This window comes from Tursiops truncatus, chromosome 8 (genome assembly GCF_011762595.2).
Source record: "Tursiops truncatus isolate mTurTru1 chromosome 8, mTurTru1.mat.Y, whole genome shotgun sequence".
Taxonomy (NCBI): domain Eukaryota; kingdom Metazoa; phylum Chordata; class Mammalia; order Artiodactyla; family Delphinidae; genus Tursiops; species Tursiops truncatus.
The window spans coordinates 11,538,567-11,559,145 of NC_047041.1; the positions used below are offsets into that span (position 1 = coordinate 11,538,567).

The window sequence follows — 20,579 nt, forward strand, 5'->3', positions numbered from 1 at the left end:
GCCAATGCAGGGAACACGGGTTCGAGCCCCGGTCTGGGAGGATCCCGCGTGCCACGTAGCAACTGGGCCCATGAGCTGCAACTACTGAGCCTGCGCGTCTGGAGCCTGTGCCCCGCAACAAGAGAGGCTGCGATAGTGAGAGGCCCGAGCACCGCGATGAAGAGTGGCCCCCGCTCACTGCAACTAGAGAAAGCCCTCACACAGAAACAAAGACCCAACACAGCCGTAAATAAATAAATAAATTTAAAGAAAAAAAAAAAAAGCAGAGACCCTTTCCCAGCTGTGGTCAAAGAGGAAGATGTGAAGACCAAAGAAGGATCAGAGAGACAGAACGTTGCTGGCTTTGAAAATGGAGGAAGGAGGCCTCTAGAAGCTGAGAAAAGCAAGGAAACGGATTCTGCCCTGGAGCCTTCAGAGGACTCAGCCATGCCTTCATCTTGGTTTCAGCCAGTGAGACGTCTATCAGATTTCTGACCTACAGAACTGTAAGATAATAAATGTGTGTTATTTTAGGGCATTAAGTTTGTGGTAATTTATTGCAGTGGCCATAGGAGACTAATACACACTTGAAATATTGTAATTTGCCCAGATCTTACATTGGGATTCTACCTCGGTTTCCTGGGTTCAAACTGTAATTTCTCCACTGGGACTCTGAATCAGACTCCTCCTAGCTTATGCCCCCCACCCCATGGAAATATACACACAATGTTCCATACAATGGCTCTACCCATACTAGAAGAAATCCAAACAGACCACTAAACCACGGTGATTATCCGACAGTAGAGAATCTACAACAGTGGTTCTTAATAGTCTTCTGGGGAACGTCTAAAACATACAGATTCCTAGGACCTGCCCCAAAGCTATTGAGGCAGAAACACGACACTGGGCGTGTGTCGTATTTACAAGCTCCACAGTGATTCAGCAGAATTGGCCAGCACTGAGGACTTCTGTTCTAGAACAAGGTGATCCTGTTTTCTATCTGAAGCACTGCATCCACTTCTGAAAACCACACTTTGAGATGTAGGTAGAGAAACTGGATAATGTTCTCACAAGAGCAACCAGGATGGTCAAGAGGAACACGTAAAGGATCCTGGGAACTTTTACTAGAGATGAAAAGATACAGGGTGTGGAAGTGGAAGGTGGGGGCAGAATACTATAACCGCTGTCCTCAACTGATGAGTTTCCTTGTGAAAGAAGGATTAAGACTTCACTGAATGTCTCCAGGATGGAGGTACAGAATTCCGTTTTTTAAGAGAATCCTTGTATCATACAGTTCTGTCATTTGCTGAGCAAAAATTGGTTGGCCTGGGGGAGCTTGGATGGGGGGCTTGGTTACATATAAAACTGCATTAGAACATCTAGAAAAGGTTTGAGAACTACTAGTGAACAGTCTCAGAAGCCCAAGATGGAGTTCATCCATCCATCCATCCAGTGAACATTTACGGAGGTCCTACCATGAATCAGCTGCTATTCAAGATGTTAGGGATATGGTGATGTGTCAAACAGACAAAGGACCTACCCTCATAGAGTTCACCTTCTATTGAGAGAAACAGCAAATGAGTAAACAAACCAATATGTTACTTTAGATACTGATAAGAGCTACAAAGAAACATAAAGACAGTAATAGTAAGAGAGTGATGGGGACTTTATACAGGAGAGTCAGAGAAGGACTCCATGCTCAGAAGGGGATTGTTTCAGAAAATACCAAGATCCCCATCACAGAATTACTCCACTTGGTAACAATGTGGTAAAATATAATCAAAGAACAGCTGAACAGTAAAGCTGGAGGATGCTCGAGGTTTCTTTATGAAACATGTCTCAATATTTTATTTTATTTATTTATTTTATTATTTATTTATTTATTTATTTATTTATTTTGCGGTACGCGGGCCTCTCACTGTTGTGGCCTCTCCCGTTGCGGAGCACAGGCTCCGGACGCGCAGGCTCAGCGGCCATGGCTCACGGGCCCAGCCGCTCCCCAGCATGTGGGATCTTCCCAGACCGGGGCACGAACCCGTGTCCCCTGCATCCGCAGGCGGACTCTCAACCACTGCGCCACCAGGGAAGCCCATGTCTCAATATTTTAAAAGGGAGAACATAGTTTTTAGAAACTGGGAATAAGGCTGTCATTAATCTCCAAAAATTCTTAAACTGATTATTAAACAAATGATTAATGGGCACTTAGAACAGAATGTAGTGGCCTTCAGGGGCCAGCTTCTCTAAGAAGAGGCATGTCACACTAATCCCATTTCCTTTGCTGATAGGGTTATCCGATTAATGGATTGAGGAAAATTGTAGATAGAGTACACCTTGATTTTTAAGATCTTAACCAAGCAACATCCTTATGTATAAGGCAGATTTGAAACAGGCTAAAGAAACTTATTTAAAGAATACCCATTAATGAATTAATCCCACCCAGGAGGAAGGCCCTATTTCATTTCTTCTTTGCTAATTATGTTTAATGTTCTTCTTACTATACTTATCTGGCTCAGATGTTCCTACTATTATTATGGTAAGTGTTGGATCAATCTGCCCTGTTATTTCAATGTCCCAAAGGCCCACTTTGTTCACTCTTTTTAATATAAGTGCAGGATTTTACACTAATCCCCATTTAATTTCTCTGTATTATTTTGGAGTATTCCTCCCTACAAGAACTTGCAACATGGTTTGATGAAAAGATCACAATTTTGTACAAAAAAGTACTGAATAAATGCCCCAGTCTGTTACTGACGAGGTGACCCTCTTTGAAGCTTAACTTTCCTATATCTAAAATGGAGATAATACCAGAATTATTATTATGAGAAACAAAGCAGAAGCACAAGACATCCTGCCTCTAGAAGTCTTCCCTGGGGGAGACGGCCCCGTCGATGACTCACGGCAGTTGGCCTCGTCCTGGCCGTCCTGGCAATCCTGAAGGCCATCACAGCGCCTCCAGCTGGGGATACACTTCTTCGGTTGTCGGCACTCGAACTCAAATCGGTCACATCGCCCGAGCTGGGTGGGAGTGGAGGCAGCAGTGACATTTGCTAGAAGAAAAGATTTTTAAAATTCACTTTTTAGTACTGAGGGGCTGGCCAGCAATAGCGACCTATTGGGTGTATTGGAGATCTCGGTGCTTTCAGAATTACGACGGGGACCTGAACAGAAACGTGAGCTCTGGTGAAAGAGGGCAGGTTGACGAGACACAGGGATCTCATCCTTCTCTCTCTCAGGCCCAAACTTAGTTGAAGACTTTGAAGACAGAGGTGAGTAAATCTTGTAGAAAGTAGAAAAAGAAAAGATTACAGAAAAATTTTTTTAAGTTTTAAAAAAGTAAGCGGACTAGATCAGGAGATTCAACATATGACTGACGAGAGTTCCAGGAAGAAAAAGAAAAGAGAGAAGAAAATACTAAGGGATATTTCAAGAAAATTTTCCAAAACTAAAATATGTAAATTTCCAGAATCAAAGAGGACATCAGTGCCATCCACTACATTAGACAGAAAGAGACCCACAGCAAAGTACAGCACTGTGAAACTTCAACACTGGTACCAAAAGGAAGATTCTACAAGCTTCCAGACAGTAAAAACAGATTACATATAAAAGATTCAAATCAAAATGGCTTTGGATTTTCCAAGAGCTGCTTTCTCAAGTCAGAAATTCGAATGTCTTCAAATTTCTGAAGGATATATATATATATATATATATATATATATATATATATATATATATATATATATATTTTAACAGCCTAGAATTCCAAACCCAGCCCAATAACCAATCAGGTCTGAACACGGAAGAAAAACACTTTTAGACAAGCAAGGCCTCAAATATACCTCCCAGGTACTCTTTCTCAGGAAATTTCTGGAAAATGTGCTCTACCAAAATGTGGGATTAAACTAAAAACCAAGAGGAAAGACCTGGGATATAGAAAAAGGAGCTGCAACGTGAGAGAAGTAAAGCGAGTCCTAAGGATGGAGAAGCAACCTCCCAGAAGATACCTGTGCCCCAGACAACCCCAGAGAAACTCAAGAGATAAACACCTTGAATGAAGGCCATCATCACCGTGTCCTCGGGCACCATATCATCATATTCACCTGACAAAGCTACCAGAGGGTGTGCTCTAGCAAAACAAGGGAGTAAACCAAGAAAAAGCAAGACACAAGGTCCAGGAAAACAGGGAATCTAAATCAGGAGAAAAGCAAAGAGAATTCCAGGGAGGGCAGTGAAGCCCCAGGGTAAGGACAGGCAGCAGGCTGGGAGAACAGTCAGCCGAGATAGGAGACGCCAAGCTCCTCTTAGAAGGGATATCTCCAAGGCAAACAATGGAGCTGAGAATCACCTAATACAGTGACCTTGTGGAAAGTTACACCAAGAGGCTGCTGAAAGGGAGGCACCAGCAAAAGATACAATAACCTGAGGCAGCAAACAACAACAAAAAGCAATGATTAGCTTTGGGATACTGTGTGTAGTCCACAGTTGGATAACTGGATTTTTAAAGGGCCTCTCCAACCCCCAGAAGCACTCTGCTAAAACAAAGTGCGTGGAGAAGAGTGGGGGAAAAAATGAGGCCAGAGGACTGGGCCAAGTCACATCATGGCGCTCACAACTGGACAGTAAGGGCACCATCAGGGGGGTCCAGGCTGGGAGAGGATATAATTACGTATTAGTATGTATCAGGCTTCTTGGAAGATAAATCGCAAAGGGGGAGACATGAGGCAGAGAACCCAGTTCAGAGTGAAGAAATATCCAGTGAAGAAATAAGATCTGAGAGCTAGATGCCAATTTAACGTTACATGGGCAACATACATAAAAAAAGAATTCAAAAAAGCTGAACGCAGCATCTAAACAGGAATCTGCTCACTGAATTAGTCCGAATTTGCTAGAGTTGGTTAACGTCCTGCTCGGTTTCAGTAACCAACAGGCAATTTTGAGAGAGGGACAATCAAGTTACTACAGAGAGATGGGCCTTGGGGGAAAAGGGCAGAGACAGAAGGGGTTTTTTTTCATTTGTTTTAATCTGAGAAGCATTTACGGGGCACTGGCTATCTGCCTATTATTGTGGTAGGCAGAGTGGGAGATTCAGACTAAAACACGAGGTCCGGCACAACTGCTATGGAAAGGAAAGATTTATACACATGCAATGACCAAGAAGCAACATGTGGCTGTTCACAGTTCAGCGCCAAAAGGACAACAGGGCAGAGTTCAATGACACTGGAAAAGGGGTGGACATCAGCTAAAGAACTCAATGAACGCTCTGTGGGGGTGGGTCTTGAGAAGGGGAATAAAACCCTACCTGCCTGAAAGAGGAGCCTCAATCTTTAGTCAGCCTACCATTCACACGGGGAGCTCCCGGGCTCCAGGCAGAAGTCCTGATTCTATAATTTTATAAACACCCCAAGTGATTCCATTACAGGTGGGCTTCATGCTGTACTTTGAGAAATACTGACAACATACTGAGGTCTCCTTTAACTACGAAACCTGTGTTTCTGTCTGCCCTGACCGACAGTGGGTTTCACAGAGAGGGAAAGTAGGGGGACGAGGTCGGGTCTGATAAGGGCAAAAACCCTACTGGAGGAATCTAGGCAGAGAAGAAGCAGGTGCGTCCAGGGTGGGTGAGGAGTGCAGTTTGCAGAAGTGAAAAGTAATGGCAAGCAAGGAAAGATCAGCTCAAACAGGGCCTTGAAAATAGGACTCAGGGGTTAGGGTCTATCTTCTGGACAAAAAGGACAAGTGGAAACCAGTGATGATTTTAAACAGGGAAGAGATGGGATGAAAACAAGTCTTAAAGGAGGAAAATCAGACTACTGACCTATAAGTTTGCTGAAAAGAATTATGTAAACCATGGCAAGCAATGACCTATTATTTTATTATAACTGAGTTTGAAATGGAAAACTGTTTAGGAAAGGATACAATTCTGCCTGCAGGTAAGGGTGTGCCCTAGGCGGCGGTCTCACGGTTCACCAAGACCTCCAGCAATACGGTCACTCACAGACCTCCAGAGCCTCTCTGTGTTCAGCCACTAGATGGCAGTGCTTACCCTTCTGTTAATAGGATGGCCGCCAACTAGCAAGCCAGAGACTCGGGTTCTGTACCCTGCGCCGCCCCGAGTTTAATACGCACAGACACCTCCCCTATAATTCCCATGGTAACCTCCTGTGGAGAGGAAGCAAAGGAGACCCAACCACAGCCAAGGAGGAAAGCAGGGCGGCTGGCCTTTCCCTGCAGGAAGATCAGAGGGCAGTGATAGAAGATGACTTCTCAGTTCCCCGGGGCCTCCCTGCTCTGGAGGTGAGAAGGGGCCTGGCCACAGAGCAGAGTCCCAGAGGGCAGGATACTGCCCTCAGCCAGGCTGTGCCCAGGGTGTAGCCCCAGAGGTCCTCTCCTTAAAGCAGGTGCCACGGGCCAGGGCCGGGTGCAGTACTCACCAGGCGAGGGGCAGCCTTCCTCATCCGAGCCGTCTGCACAATCTCGGTACCCGTCACACACCCAGCTGTCCATCACGCAGGCCCCACTGCTGCAGCGGTAGTAATTGGGCAGACACGTAGAGGGCCCGGGAGTAGGGGAGGGAAGAATATGTGAATCTGAGGAAAACACCAAGCAAGGAAACCCAAAATGTTACAGGAAGCTTGATCTCAGACCCAGATGTGTCCCAAACCTAGTATGGCTGTCCCAGATTTAGCTGCACCAGCCCAGGGAGGCCAGTGTCAGGCACGGTTCCGAACAGTGAAAAATCATTTATGATGGGGTGTCAGAACAGACTGTATTCTCTTCCCTGCTTTGGAGTGGATTCACCTTACCTATTTGATTTGTTTTGGGCTAACATTTGGATGAGTTAGTTTCACAGGGGCTCATGCAGGCTGGTGGAAGGACTCGGAATGCACAGGGTGGGTGGGAGAATTAATTACCATGGAGGATAAACCCTGTTCTGCTTAACTTAACGCCAACCTTCCCGAGACCGGCTCCGGGACAAGAACACCGAGAAGGAAAGGGATGGGCACACCGCCCACACCAGTGCTCCCCTGGCATGTATCACGTACACATAAATGTGTCACGGCCCATGCGTCACCCAGAGCGCTCGTTACAACGCAAACGCTGAGTCAGGAGGGAGGCCTCGGGTGGGGTCAGAGGCTGCCGTTCTATCAAGGAGCTGTGGGTCTGCAGGCCACACTCGGGGTAGCCAGGCTCTGAGCTCTAAAGTCCTCACTGTGCCCTGGAAAGCATAACCCTCAGAACAGGAGAAATCAACCGGGCTGCTTTCACAGCGGGAGGGGGAGAGCAAAGAACTCAGAGAGACAGTTACCCCCCGCCCCTCCCAAAAAAGTCACTGCCTAAGCCAGCCACCAAAGAGACAGAGCTGGATTCTGTGTGAACAGGTGGGAGGACGCTGGCATGTCTCAGCGATGGGGCTGCCCCGGACCCTCACCTGCACAGTCCTTCTCATCAGACCAGTCCCCGCAGTCGTTCTCCCTGTCGCATTTCCACCTGTTGGGGATGCAGTGCCCATTCTCGCACGGGAACTGGAAGTAGCGGGAGCAGTTGGGGGCCTCCGTGGGGTTTTCTGGGGGGTGAACCGCATGGTCAGTCATCTGCCCTGCACGCTGTGGACACAGAGCTCCAAGGACACACAGTCTCCTCACCCAAGCCCCAAGGCAGCCCACGAGGCCCTCCCAGAGAAGGACAAGGCAGCTTCCTGGACGCATCGGGAGACTAGAGCATATCCACAAACAAAAGCCCACCTTCCTGGATTCCATCTCACATTCTCTGACGTATGCCTCTATGTCTTGCTAATGATACCCGAGTTTTAATTTTGACACTTCACCAAAGGAATGACCTAACTACTGATGATAACGTGATGGTGACAGTGATTTCTATTACATTGTGGCATCTGTAACCTTTCCAGGGGAGGGGGAAGCACATTCCAAAATATTTATCATAACTCCTCCATAATATTCCTTATATATAACGTGAACTTCCTAACTGGGGAAAGAAAAGAAAACAGAATAAATACTCCCTGACCCCTGCTAGGGGGTAGGTTCTCACTTTAAGACTCAATTCCTTACACACGGATTCAAGAACTGGCAGGAACTGTGGCTGAGGAAGGAGATGGCAAAGCCGGTGCTGGAGTGGGCCGAGCGCCCCCTCCTTAACTTCAGGAGCCTTCAACCCGGAGATCAGGGAAGCGAGGAGGCAGAGCCCAGGTCTCCTTACCACAGCTGGCTTCGTCAGAGTCATCACCGCAGTCATCCATCCCATCGCATTTCCAAATCAAACTGATGCACACTCCATTCTGACACTGGAAACTGAACTCATCACACACCTTGTGGAACTCGGGGCCTGGAGCTAGGAACAAACACCCGAAAAGTCCAGATTGCTTCTACACCAAAGAGCTCAGTATAACACTTGCTGTTTGGAAACGAGAGGAAAGAACGAATGTCCTCCACCAAGAGACTGCACGGCTGAAGGATCCCTCAAAAGCGAGTCAGTGGAAGGCCTGGGCCCAGCAGCTCAGAAAGCAACTGTAGTTGGAGATAAGGTCTTGAAAGGGGTCATTAAGTTAAAGCGAGGTCATGAGGGTAGAGCCCCAATCTAACAGGACTGGTGTCCTTATCAGAAGAGTAAATGAGGACACAGGCGCAGCAGGAAGACCACGTGCAGACACAGGGAGAGGACGGCCATCCACAAGCCAAGGAGAGGGGCCTCAGAGGAAGCCAATCCTGCCGCCATCTTAACCCTGGATGTACAGCCTCCAGAACTGAGAGATCACCTTTCTGTTGTTGAAGGTCCCCAGTCTGTGGTCCTCTGTTTTGGCATCCCAAGCAGACTGACGCAAGTATCTACTATTGAGTTGACCCAAAAGTTCATTTGGGTTCGTCCGTGACATCGCGGGAAAACCCGAACGAACTTTTTGGCCAGCCCAATGTAATTCGTGCAGGGCAGTGTTGGGGAACAGGGCTGTAGCAGTGAACGAGACAAAGACCTGCTCTCGTGCACACACACTCCAGCTGGGGGAGGCGGCCCACAAAATAAGTGTACGGCGTGCAAAGTGGAAGTGAGTGCGGTGAAGACACTGCAGCAAGGCAACGGGGGCCACTCAGTGATGGGGGCGCAAGAAATCCTGTGGGTGAAGTTGACACGTGGGCCAAGGTCTCGGTCATCCTCTGTCCTCCCGTTTATCTGTACAACTAACAAGCAAGTTTCCGAAGCAACAAAGGTGAGCCTTGTCGGAAAAGGCAAGACTGGGCCCTCAATCGAGACCTGGTAAACTAGACGGGGCGCATCCCCAGGCAGCCCAGCACCCCTTAGTCTCTCCAGTGCCCGCGAGTGGCCCCCCTCCCTCCGCCCCACTCACAGCATCCCGCAAACGCCGCATCCTCGTCCGAGCCATCGCGGCACTGGATGATGCCGTCACACACCATGGACTGGAACAGGCACTGCTGGCGGTTCTTACACACGAAGTCCATGAAGCGAGTACAGAGGGGCTCTGGAAGGGTCCAGCAAAGGAAAGAGGCCGTGAGCCCCCGGGGCTGGAGGCCTCGTGGGCCCTGGGAGGATGCACCCTGGCCAGACGCGCATTCGGGAGATGGGAGTAACAGGCACAGTCACCGAGCGCTTGCTTTGAGCAAACCCTGAGCTCTAGTACATCGTCAAACTCCCAGGACAATATGATGAGAGGTTTCACTCTCCTGTTTTCCAAATGAAGCACGGGGGTGGCAGTGTTAAGTATTTCACCAAGAGCACACAGTGGATGAGGGTGGAGCTGAACCTGAATCCCAGAGCTGCCTGACATCAACACCCATGATCTTAACCACTTATCGATCAATTGCTGACTTTCCAATATGGGGCTTGGCAAACTGTTGCTATGAAAGCACAGAGTCCTAACCACTGGACCGCAAGGGAATTCCCCCGCCCCCAACTTATATTATGTTGAAGCCCTAATCCCCAGTGTGACTGTATTTGGAGATAGGACTTTACAGAAGTAATCCAGGTAAAGGGAGATAAACCAATTGATAAATTGATCAAAAGGATCAATAGAAGTGGTGTCCATATAAGAGGCAACAGAGATGCAGGCACAGAGGAGGCCACGTGAAGACATAGTGAGAAGGCGGCCTTCAGACCTGAACTGCCACGCTGGCTCATCCCTGGGTCTCCAGCCTGCTCTTCCCCAGGATGGGCATCACTGACTCCAGACAACCTTTCCGGGTCCAAGAAAACTGGGCATAAAAAGGGTCACTGGGCCTAAAACTGTTATCTAAGTGACAGTCAGCAACTAGGAAAACCAATGAAGTAGGAGAAATAAGTGTCCAATTCCAAACCATTGGTCCATTCACAGGACATACTGCAGTTGAACAAAGATGATCATGGATCATGACCTAATTCCACAGTCACCCACCACGGCTCCCTCCCCTGCTCTCCTTCCCCCAAACCGCACCTCCCCAACTCCATCCCTCTGAGTCCTGGTGGAGAACTTGGGGTCACCGCATTTACAAGCTAATTGCAGGCAGGTACTGAGGAAATGAAAGCATTTAGTCCAATGTGTGCCCTTCACTCACAGCCACAAGGCGCCCCCCAGGCAGGGTGAGGACTCACCACAGTGCTGTTCGTCTGAGCCATCCGAGCAGTCGTGCAGACCATCGCAGTGTTTGCTGGACGGGATGCAGGTGCCATTCGGGCAGCGGAATCCGTTGCACTTCTTCTCTGGAATGTGATTCAAGAAGAAGCAGAATAAGGATACAGGCAGGCACTCACATCATTGTTTGGCCGTGGGGCTGGGGAGGTGACGGGTATAAATTTGTCCACCCTACGGAGAGCTATCAGTATTACAGACGTATACATACGGTGACCCAGCAATAGCACTTAAGAAAAGTAATCTACCTACACGAGTCAAAAATAACGGAGGCACAAGGTTATTCATTGCAGCACTGTTTGTAATAGATTGAAAACCACCTACATATCCGTCAATAGGGGACTGTGTAATTACTGTACACAGGAACACTAGCCTGTTACAAAGAGACTGAAGAAGCACTACGTAAAAACAAGTCCTAGATATACAGTTATGTGGAAAACCAAGGTACGTGGCATACTACATGTGTAAAACAGGACAAGAACATGTAGTATATTTAAATTTGCATATATGCACAAAAATATTCTGAAAGGATACACAACAAAGGGAGGGAACGGAGCAGATTTTTCTTACGTACTGAAAAAAATTTTTTTTTTTAATGAAAATTAAAAGAAAAGCTTCAAGTGGATGGAAAAAAGTAGGACACTCTTAAATCACTCACTGTCTTAATTCTTCGGGAATTGTAAACCGAAGCCCTTTTGGAGAAAGTTTGTCCTAGAAATGTTAAGAATCTTAGGTTTCGCACTTAGCATAGAACTCTTAGCACTAGGTCACCCCTTCTCCTGAACAGAGAGCTACCGCCAGACATGTGGCTTAAAAATCACTGCCAGCAGGCCAGTTGCAAACCCATTCCACTCTTGGTGGAATGGTCCCAGGAGGATCAGGGATAAGACAAGAAAATGTGTTTTAATCCTGTAAAAAGTCATCATTCTTAGGAGACTGTTCAAAGGACATCAAACAGAAACAGTAAAGGAGTACCATGAGTTGGGGAAATAGTTAATGTCACTCAGCATAAAAAGGTTTTTCAAAAGTATAAATTTTAAACTGTACAAGACAAATGCCCACTCACTAAATTAGTGAAAACAACTCAAAAGATTAAATCAAGGGAGGCTTGGGGAAACATACGATATATAACTGATGGAGAACCTTTCAGTATAGTCACTCGGAAATAAACTCTGGAAACGCTTAATGAGAACCATGGAAATCGAACAGAACCTTTGACCCAGCACTTCCATGTTGAGGGACATACCCCAGGGAGTACCTCAAAGGAAAATGAAGCCTTCATTTCCAAGGACACAAACAGTTTTACTATGCATGACAGTATGAAACAGAAATTACTCAACCAGGGAGTGACTAAGTAAAACTATGTTATAGCAAAAATACAAAGAGAAAAGATATCTGCCATGAAAATGCTAACCACAGAAATACAGACGTATGGAAACATCTTTGTTTAATATTGTGCCATGAAAGGAGCAGAATATAGAACAGCACGCAGACAATGGTACAACCCCATGAAAATTAGGGACGTATGGTATGAAATAACAGAAAAGATGTATATTGGTCTCTGGCCCCGGTTACTGGCATCAAGCTTCTAAAACGCTTATAATTTCCTGAGTGACGGGAATGTCTTTTGTTCTACTGAGGTGACTGGGGGGGCTGGTCATCAGAAAAGCCATGCAACGATTAGAGGCCTGGAGCTTTCCAGCCCATCCCCACTCCAGGAAGAGGAGAGATCTGGAGACTGAGCTCATGATGGACCATGCCTAAAAGTAGGCGGTTCAGACCGCTTCCAGGCTGTTGAACACGTGGAGGTGCTTGGAGGGTGGTGGGGCTTGGAGAGGGCGTGGAAGGCCCATGGCCTTCCCTGTACCTTGCCCTGGGCTCTGGGCTCTCTTCCATCTGGCTGTTCACCTCTCTCCTTTATCATAACCTTTTATAATAAACTGAAAAATGTTTCGCTGAGTGCTCTGAGCCATTCTAGCAAATTATCAAACCCAAAGAAGAGGTTGTAGGAACCCAGATTTATAGCTGGTTGATCAGAAGAACATGTGACAACATAGGACTTGTGACTAGCATCTGAAGTGGGGGCTGTGTGATGTGACACTGTCTTGAGGAAGACAGTGTCAGGACTGAGTTAAATTGTAGGACATGCTGGTGTCGGGGAATTGCTTGATATGGAAAACACACATTTGGTGGCCAAGAAGTGTCAGAAGTATTGTGTGAGCAGAGTATTGAGACTATAAGGACAAAACAGGAAGTCTTTCCCGCAGACACACGGCAAGAGGATAAGGAGAGAGACCTTTAAAACTATTTGGTGTGAAAGGGGAAAGGTTGGGGGGAGGGATAAATTAGGAGGTTGGGATTAACATGTACGCACTACTATATATAAAATAGATAATCAACAAGGACCTACTGTATAGCACAGGGAACTCTATTCAATACACTGTAATAATCTCTATGGGAAAAGAATCTGAAAAAGAATAGATACATGTGTATGTGTAACTGAATCACTTTGCTGCACACCTGAAACTAACACAACATTGTAAATCAGCTATGCTCCAATATAAAACAAATTTTTTTTAAAAGTTTGGTGTGAAAAAGCCTTTTATGTATTGTGTTTGTACGACAGCTATTTTGTGGTTAATTTCGAATGATTATCTCAGAATCCTTTTTTGAATAGATCATATTGAACAAGTTCTGCCTTAACGAGTGGTAAGCCATTTTCCCAAGAGGCCATAACAGAGACCTCTTAGCCATAAAATATACCATTTGTATAGTAACTGTTGGCTAACTTCCGGCAGAACACTGGTAAAGTGACTACATTTAGTGCTCCGGGTGGGTTAGTGGGTTTCTATTTCTTTTCTTCAAAGTTGTTATGGACAAGCAGTGAGGCAACCTGCTTGCCCAAGGATTGAGACTACATAACCCAGGCCTACACATTGCACGGCAGTGCCACCAGAAACTGTGGGCTCACTAGTGGTCAGAGTGGGCACCCGGGCCCAGCGGGACACCATTCAATTTCCTGGCCTGTCTGTGGTCTATTTTCCGCAACAGCAGACATGGGAAATGCTCTGGGTGGGGCCAAAGCATCTGCACTTACCACAGCTGACTGGATCTTCATCAGAACCGTCTTGGCAATCCATGTCACCGTCACACGCCCACCGCTGGGGGATGCAGTGCCCGTTGTGACACTGGAAGTTGGAGGCCTCACAGGTGTGATAGATGGCTGCCAGAGAAAGAGAAGAGAGAAATGGTCAAGACGTCCCTCACCTCCGTGCTCCCATCACCATCAGGGGCCAAGTGGAGAGAAGGCTTGTACTAGATCACAGGTATGACCTGGGGCTGCCCTTAAGGTATGAACTGGGGCCGCCCTTAAGGTGGAACGCAGCCTCCTGAATGGCCAACAGCTTGAGGCTCTGAGTTTATCAGTGTTACAAGCACAGATGTACATGTTAAAAAAAACAGTCACTTTCACAACAACTTATGAGGTAAGAAGTATTCCGCCTTTTACAGATGAGAAACAGGCTTAGGACGCTAAGAAGCTCGCCCACATTCACAAAGATAATGAAGTAATGGCACCAGGGCTGCCCAAATCCAAAGCCTGGGCTTTCTCCACTCTACCTGGCTACTTTATCTTCTCACTCATCCAGATTCTGCAGGATAAGGACAGGCAGTGTGTGCTCAGGGGACTGGGTTCTAAAGCTGGTCCCCACTGTGTGGAGGCCTCAATTTCATCATCTATTTTCATATCTAAGGACCCCTGTAAGTTCTGAAAGGCCATGATTTTATAATTCTAAATAAACCACCCAATTTCAAATGTGGAAAACCTCAGGTCTGAAGAGAATAAAAGATGTATCCAAAATCTAACTTTCTGGACAGTTGAGAGAGACATCTACCAGCCAATAATATGGGGTGTTCTCTACAGGCATTAAAAGAAAAAAAAAAAAGGCAAGTGAAACAGAGCCACTGTTATAAATTAACAGGTTCATCTGCATACATGGGCTGAGGCCACCTGGAAGTCGTTTAGAAAACGTTCCAAAACCTCGGTCAAAGACTATTTCAGATGCATAGTATCCGCCTCAACCCCAACCAACACTACTGAGCGCCTTCTGCATCAGATTTCCCTTTCTTCCTCTGACACAGGGAGCAGTTTGTGTCTGTTTGTTGCTGAAAGCCAGGGCTGGCCTTGTTTACAACTGGCATAAAATAATATAACCAAGACAGACGGGCTCTCTTGGTTTAACTGTGCGGACAGGACGTTCTAGCAACAGAAGGAGGCAAAACAAACAAAAGTGGGTTGTTGAGTGCACACCATAGTTATTTATTCAATCGAGATGGTTGGTAATAGTGACTCAAGGGTTGGGAAAATGGGCTTCCAATGCCCTCTAGAATTTCTACTGCCTTTGAGGCCATTTTTTTGCAGTAGTCTGAAATACAAAGCACCTGATTTTTCAAACCACTTTACAACAAACGGTTGTCCATCATCTGTTGACTTATCTCCTCAAAGACCAAGGCTATATCCGGTAGCATGCAAATAAGTCTACAGGAAGTTTCAATATTTTACATCCTTTGGCAATCAGAATCCGTTAAAAATCTTTTTAAAATATACTTATCTCTGATAAGAGGAATAAGTGTATCATGCATGTTACATGAGCTTTGCCCCAGTAACAGCCATTGCCTGGAATACTTCTGATTTATTGGTTTTACAAATCTGACAGCCCTTCAAAAAGTTCCTCACCAAAGCCTTGCTCGCTTTCATAAAAGATACTGTCGCCTAAACTCATTGCCATACTGATGTACTTGTTATTATTCAGCCTATGCATTTCAATTCCAGTTGAAAACAATTGCAGAGCGTTAATGAAGTTCCCAAATGACAATTCTGGGGGGCATGTTTGAGATCTCCAGATTCCATCACAGATGCTGAGTCAAGAAAGACTAATTAATTTGCACCATTTCATTCAAGTGGCCAGGTAGGGCTGGAATGCTTAACATACTCTCTTTTTCTGAATTTTTCTGTCTTCTGAGTAACTTACTAGCTCTCTGTCATTGAGTGTCTGATGAATGATACATGCTCAATCGATAATATTTTTTAATTACAAGGATGAAAGAGATGGACTTTAATACAGAGTAAAGAATTTGGGGAAGATGAAGAATCCTTTGCAGAGCAGGATTCATTGTGACTCTAAGAACAGAAAGGCTAATGGGGCAAATGATCATGAAGTTAGAATACCAGGGTTTCTAATAGAGGCCATTATCCTCCTACCTATTCTCTGACTTGGGCAGATCTCTCCTGACTCAGCAAGACCTGTTGTGACACCTGATCAAAAGCATGAGCCAAATAAAAGTGGGGCAGAAGAGATGAATTAATTACTGTGACAACAGAAGCACTGCCTTATTATAAAGCACTGGACTATTAGGAAATGAACGAGGAAAAAGAAATGCTAACATCAACACAACTTGAATGATTAATAATGTAAAAAAATAACATAAAGCTTGAAGAAAAGCGCACTGAAAAATAAAAGGCAGAATTTGAAAAAGAATCAAATAGAGGGACTTCCCTGGTGGCGCAGTGGTTAAGAATCCACCTGCCAATGCAGGGGACGTGGGTTCGATCCCTGGTCCGGGAAGATCCCACATGCCGCGGAGCAACTAAGCCCTTATGCCACTACTGAGCCTGCGCTCTAGAACCCACCAGCCACAACTACTGAGCCCGTGTGCCATAACTACTGAAGCCCACACGCCTAGAACCCATGCTCCACAACAGAGAGAAGCCACTGCTATGAGAAGCCTGCACACCACAACAAAGAGTAGCCCCCACTCGCCGCAACTAGAGAAAGCCCGGCGCAGCAAAGAAGACCCAATGCAGCCATAAATAAATAAATAAATTTAAAGCACACATATAGTACACCAAAAATTATATACATAAAAGAGAACCAAATTGAAATTCTAGATATAAAAAAACATAGCCATGGAAATAAAAGTAGCTCAGTGGGTGTGTGAAACAGTAGATTAGATCCAGCTGAAAAGAGAATTGTTGAACTGGAAGAGAAATCTGAGGAAGTAACTCAGGGCCTAGCACAGAGTCATAAGGAGACAGCAAATATGAAAACCAGAGGCATGAACACCAGAATGAGACAGTCCAGCAAATGGCTGATAGTTGCTGCTGAAGACAAGAGTAGACAAAGTAGCAAACAGATACAGCTGCAAAGATAGTGGCTGTGATTTCCCAGAATTGATGAAAAACGTAAATCCTCAGATTTTAGAAGGAAAACAAACAGGATAAATAAAAATACTCCCACACCTAGGTAGGTGAAACTGAATAACAAACAAACAAAATGCAAAAAATGTAGAGACAACTGGAGAGAAAAGAATGTCAGACTGTTGTTTGAACAGATAATCTGAGAGGAGAATTTAAATCAATACAAAACAGGCCAGAAAAAAAGAGACTAATTCCATCAAAATACTTAGGGAAAATTACTACAAATCCAGAAACCCAGATCCATCTGAATTCAGTTTGAGGTCAAAATAAAGACACGTTTCTATAAACAAAAACTTGAAGTTTACTCCTCACAGACTCCTGCTACAAGAAACACTGAAGGATGTGCACAGAAAGGAAGCATTAGGTACAAGAAGCAGAAGCGGTAGACAGGTAAGTACCTATAAATAAGTTTGGTTACTAAAAAATAATAATGATGACTAATTTTAGGATTTTTAAAACGTAAAACTAAAATACGAAGTATTTCGTGTTTTAAAATACTAAATATATACGAAGTATGTCAGTATTGAAACTGTGGTCAGAGACTGGAATCAAAGCAGGTCGAGGGGAGGGGAAAGATATTAGGAATACACATAAGATGTCTAGGGCAACAGCTAAAAGAACAGAAATGAAACATTTACGTTCAAAATCAATGCAGGGGGATGGAGGGGGAGGGATAAAGGAAACTCAATTCCATAGAAAGCAAAACAGGGGGAGGGGAAGAGCCAAGAAGATGCCCGGCACAGACCATGCATGAGAACTGAGGCCCACAGGACGTCAGTCGACCCATTTTTTTTGGCTCTGCAGGTAACTTAATTTACTAGGCCAGGAAATGAAGTAACCCGCCACACATCAAAATGAGCTCACACCTGACCCCCGACTATTCTGAGATGACAGACAAGGAGAATCATCTTTAAAAGGTTTGGAAGCGCAGCCATTGGAACAAGGCCGCAGTTGTGCAAGCACTCTACACGTCCCCAGGGAGCCCTGCCAGAGAAAACCAGAGAGAAAACGAGGAGTCTGCGACAAGCCCACCCACAGAATTGAAGCTGTTCATTCTTTGTGGAGGATGGACACATGCACCTAAAACACACGTTTGACTAACGTGCTTGTGCTAACAAGATGTTCAGTCTCCTTCAATACCGCAATTTACAAACGGAAATGCCCAGGTGCGCCCCTCTAATTTATTTATTTATTTGTGGTGTGCGGGCCTCTCACTGTTGTGGCCCCTCCCGTTGTGGAGCACAGGCTCCGGACGCGCAGGCTCAGCGGCCATGGCTCACGGGCCCAGCCGCTCCACAGCATGTGGAATCTTCCCGGACCGGGGCACGAACCCGCGTCCCCTGCATCAACAGGCGGACTCTCAACCACTGCGCCACCAGGGGAGCCCCACCCCTCTAATTTATTAACCAACTATCTGCCCAACTCAAAGCTTCCGAACAGCACTCATATGCTTCCTGGGCTGATGGCAGTTCCTTTGCGGACCTTGGTTATCCCTCCTTCTGCAGGCCAGGCTTGTACACGGAGAGAAGCAATCGCCTGCAGTCCTTCCAGAAGCAGAGGCGCAGACACCGAGACTGCGCCAGAAAAGATATGGGGGGAGGGGCGAATTTACGAGGGGGTGGAATCTGGTAACATCACAGATCAGCCTGTGTGATGTACCTGGCCTTTGACGAGCTCCGTTTACTCCTTAAAGTCCCGTAAGGTCACCTCTAAAGTAAAATGAATGGAGAGTTACAGTTGTGTACAATTACCCAATCAACAGAGGTTCTCTGAACTGGGCACTGGGAGAATATAAAGGAGTAAAATATCATTTCTGCCCTTCACAAACCAAATCTAAAGCAAAGCACAACACTGATACGTAAGTGTGGGACATGATATCAGATCTACTTTTTATTTGCTTTTGCAAATTAGGAGGCATGCTTTGAGCTCCCGGATGCTGGGCGGTGTGTAAGAACTGCTGGGGTACCGTGGGGGAAAGAGAGATTAAGACACGGGACTTAAGGGATTTAATTCGCGAGACTGAAGATCCATTCACAGTGGATGGCAAAATGAAGCCTGAATGACCAGATCTCCCCTCGCCACAAAAGGGTTAAAGGAGACATCTTTACCTCCATCGCTGGAGGGATTTAGGGTAGAACGGAATGACAATTTCTAGAGGAGGTTGCAGAGAAAATTTACTCATCAGAAGTGGGCTTTGTTTTCCTGCCTCCAACTTCCCCAACTCCTTGCTGTCCCCGAGTCCACCATGATGCATACGGCCCTCGTTCATTCATTCACTCACAAAAAACAGTGGAGTGAACATGAGTCAACTTAACACCCAACGGAAGAATTACAACACTACTTCTACCTTACACCATCCAGCCTTCCTCTCATATTCTAATGTTGTTCCCAAATTTACTTTCGATAAAATCTTACCCAACACAGGTGCAAGCAAAATTTAAGCTTTCAGTGTTTAGGGAACCCCTTGATGCTGCATTCCAAAACATGCGCTAGTTCACTGTTACTCAGTGTATGGTCCCCAGACCAGGGGTCAGTCTGTAAACTCTGTTACTGGTCCTAAGGAAATAAGCTTGAGCCAAAATGTAAATCCACTCGATCACTCAGGAGACTGTTCAGTTGAACACTTTTTCATGGCAAGACCTTCTCAACGGAGGAAGCAGAGTTGGTTAAATTTTCGGCACAAGCTTATCAAAGACCAGCTCTTTGAGAAGCACTGATCTCGCTGGTTTCTAAGGTCCATTTCTTACAGCCTAGATTCTGCAATCACGTAGGGCTGCAATGCTACCCAGCACGTGAGCAGGGAAGTGCTTCTCAGGGAGTCCAGGGAATACTGACCAGTACAGTTGGCTTCGTCAGACCAGTCCCTGCAGTCGTTGTCCCCGTCACACACCCAGGAGGAGCGGATGCACATGCCAGAGCTGCAGCTGTATTCGTCAATCCGACACTGGTGCATTTCTGCAGGTGAGACCACAGATAAGGATCTGAGCACAAAACCTTGCCCGGAATTCTGTCTCTGAGGTCAAAGCTCCTAAGGGTTAGAGATGCACCCAATATCCCTATGATCGCTGATGATCCACGCATGAAGACTTTAACCAGGGATGGAAAGTCCTCGAGGATGGTGCCCAAGTACAGCCGGCCCTCCGGGTATTCAGGTCTTGCATCCACAGATTTGGCCAGCTGTGCAGTATGTACTATGTTTACTATGTTGAATCCGTGGATGCGGAATCCGTGGATATGGAGGGCCGCCTATGGGACTTGAGCACCTGTGGATTCCGGAACCCATGGTGGGTCCTGGAACTGATACCCTGTGGATACCCAGGGATGACTGTAGTGCGCTGCAAATGGGGCACAGGTGTGCTGAGATCCTGACACCTCACACTCTGGCCACCAGTTGCCTCTAGGCAACAGCGGCCTTGGCCATTTATCTTGGTGCACTTTACAAGTATCATTTTCTATGCCTCCTATGTCGGGAAGAAGGTTGGGAAGCAATGCTCTGGCTGCCCAGAAAGCCAAATTTTCAAGAAACAGACTTCCAGAGACTGTGGTTTCAGAACAGGAGTAATGAGAAAGCCGAGTGTGCTGATCTATGTGAGATGCTCAGCTCAGGGAAAGAGAGATCAGTGCTGAGCTGCCCAAACAGAAAAGCTGGTGACTTCCTGCGGGCAGAGCTCCTGGGATGCTGGCCACTGGCGCTGTCTCAAGAAGGGTGGGGGCCGG

The 20,579-nt window shown here is 46.2% G+C and overlaps 1 protein-coding gene across 1 annotated transcript in view; it reads right to left on the minus strand.

The window, feature by feature from the left end:
* The window catches only part of SORL1 (sortilin related receptor 1), a 160,545-nt gene that overhangs the window by 32,389 nt on the left and 107,577 nt on the right, over positions 1 to 20,579 (minus strand). The window contains exons 25-32 of the mRNA XM_033861888.2: positions 19,698 to 19,817; positions 13,704 to 13,829; positions 10,570 to 10,677; positions 9,332 to 9,463; positions 8,191 to 8,322; positions 7,406 to 7,540; positions 6,408 to 6,563; positions 2,877 to 3,026 (exon numbers count right to left, since the gene is read on the minus strand). Of these exons, the coding sequence (XP_033717779.1) occupies positions 2,877 to 3,026; positions 6,408 to 6,563; positions 7,406 to 7,540; positions 8,191 to 8,322; positions 9,332 to 9,463; positions 10,570 to 10,677; positions 13,704 to 13,829; positions 19,698 to 19,817 (1,059 nt within the window). The remainder of the gene's footprint in view (positions 1 to 2,876; positions 3,027 to 6,407; positions 6,564 to 7,405; positions 7,541 to 8,190; positions 8,323 to 9,331; positions 9,464 to 10,569; positions 10,678 to 13,703; positions 13,830 to 19,697; positions 19,818 to 20,579) is intronic.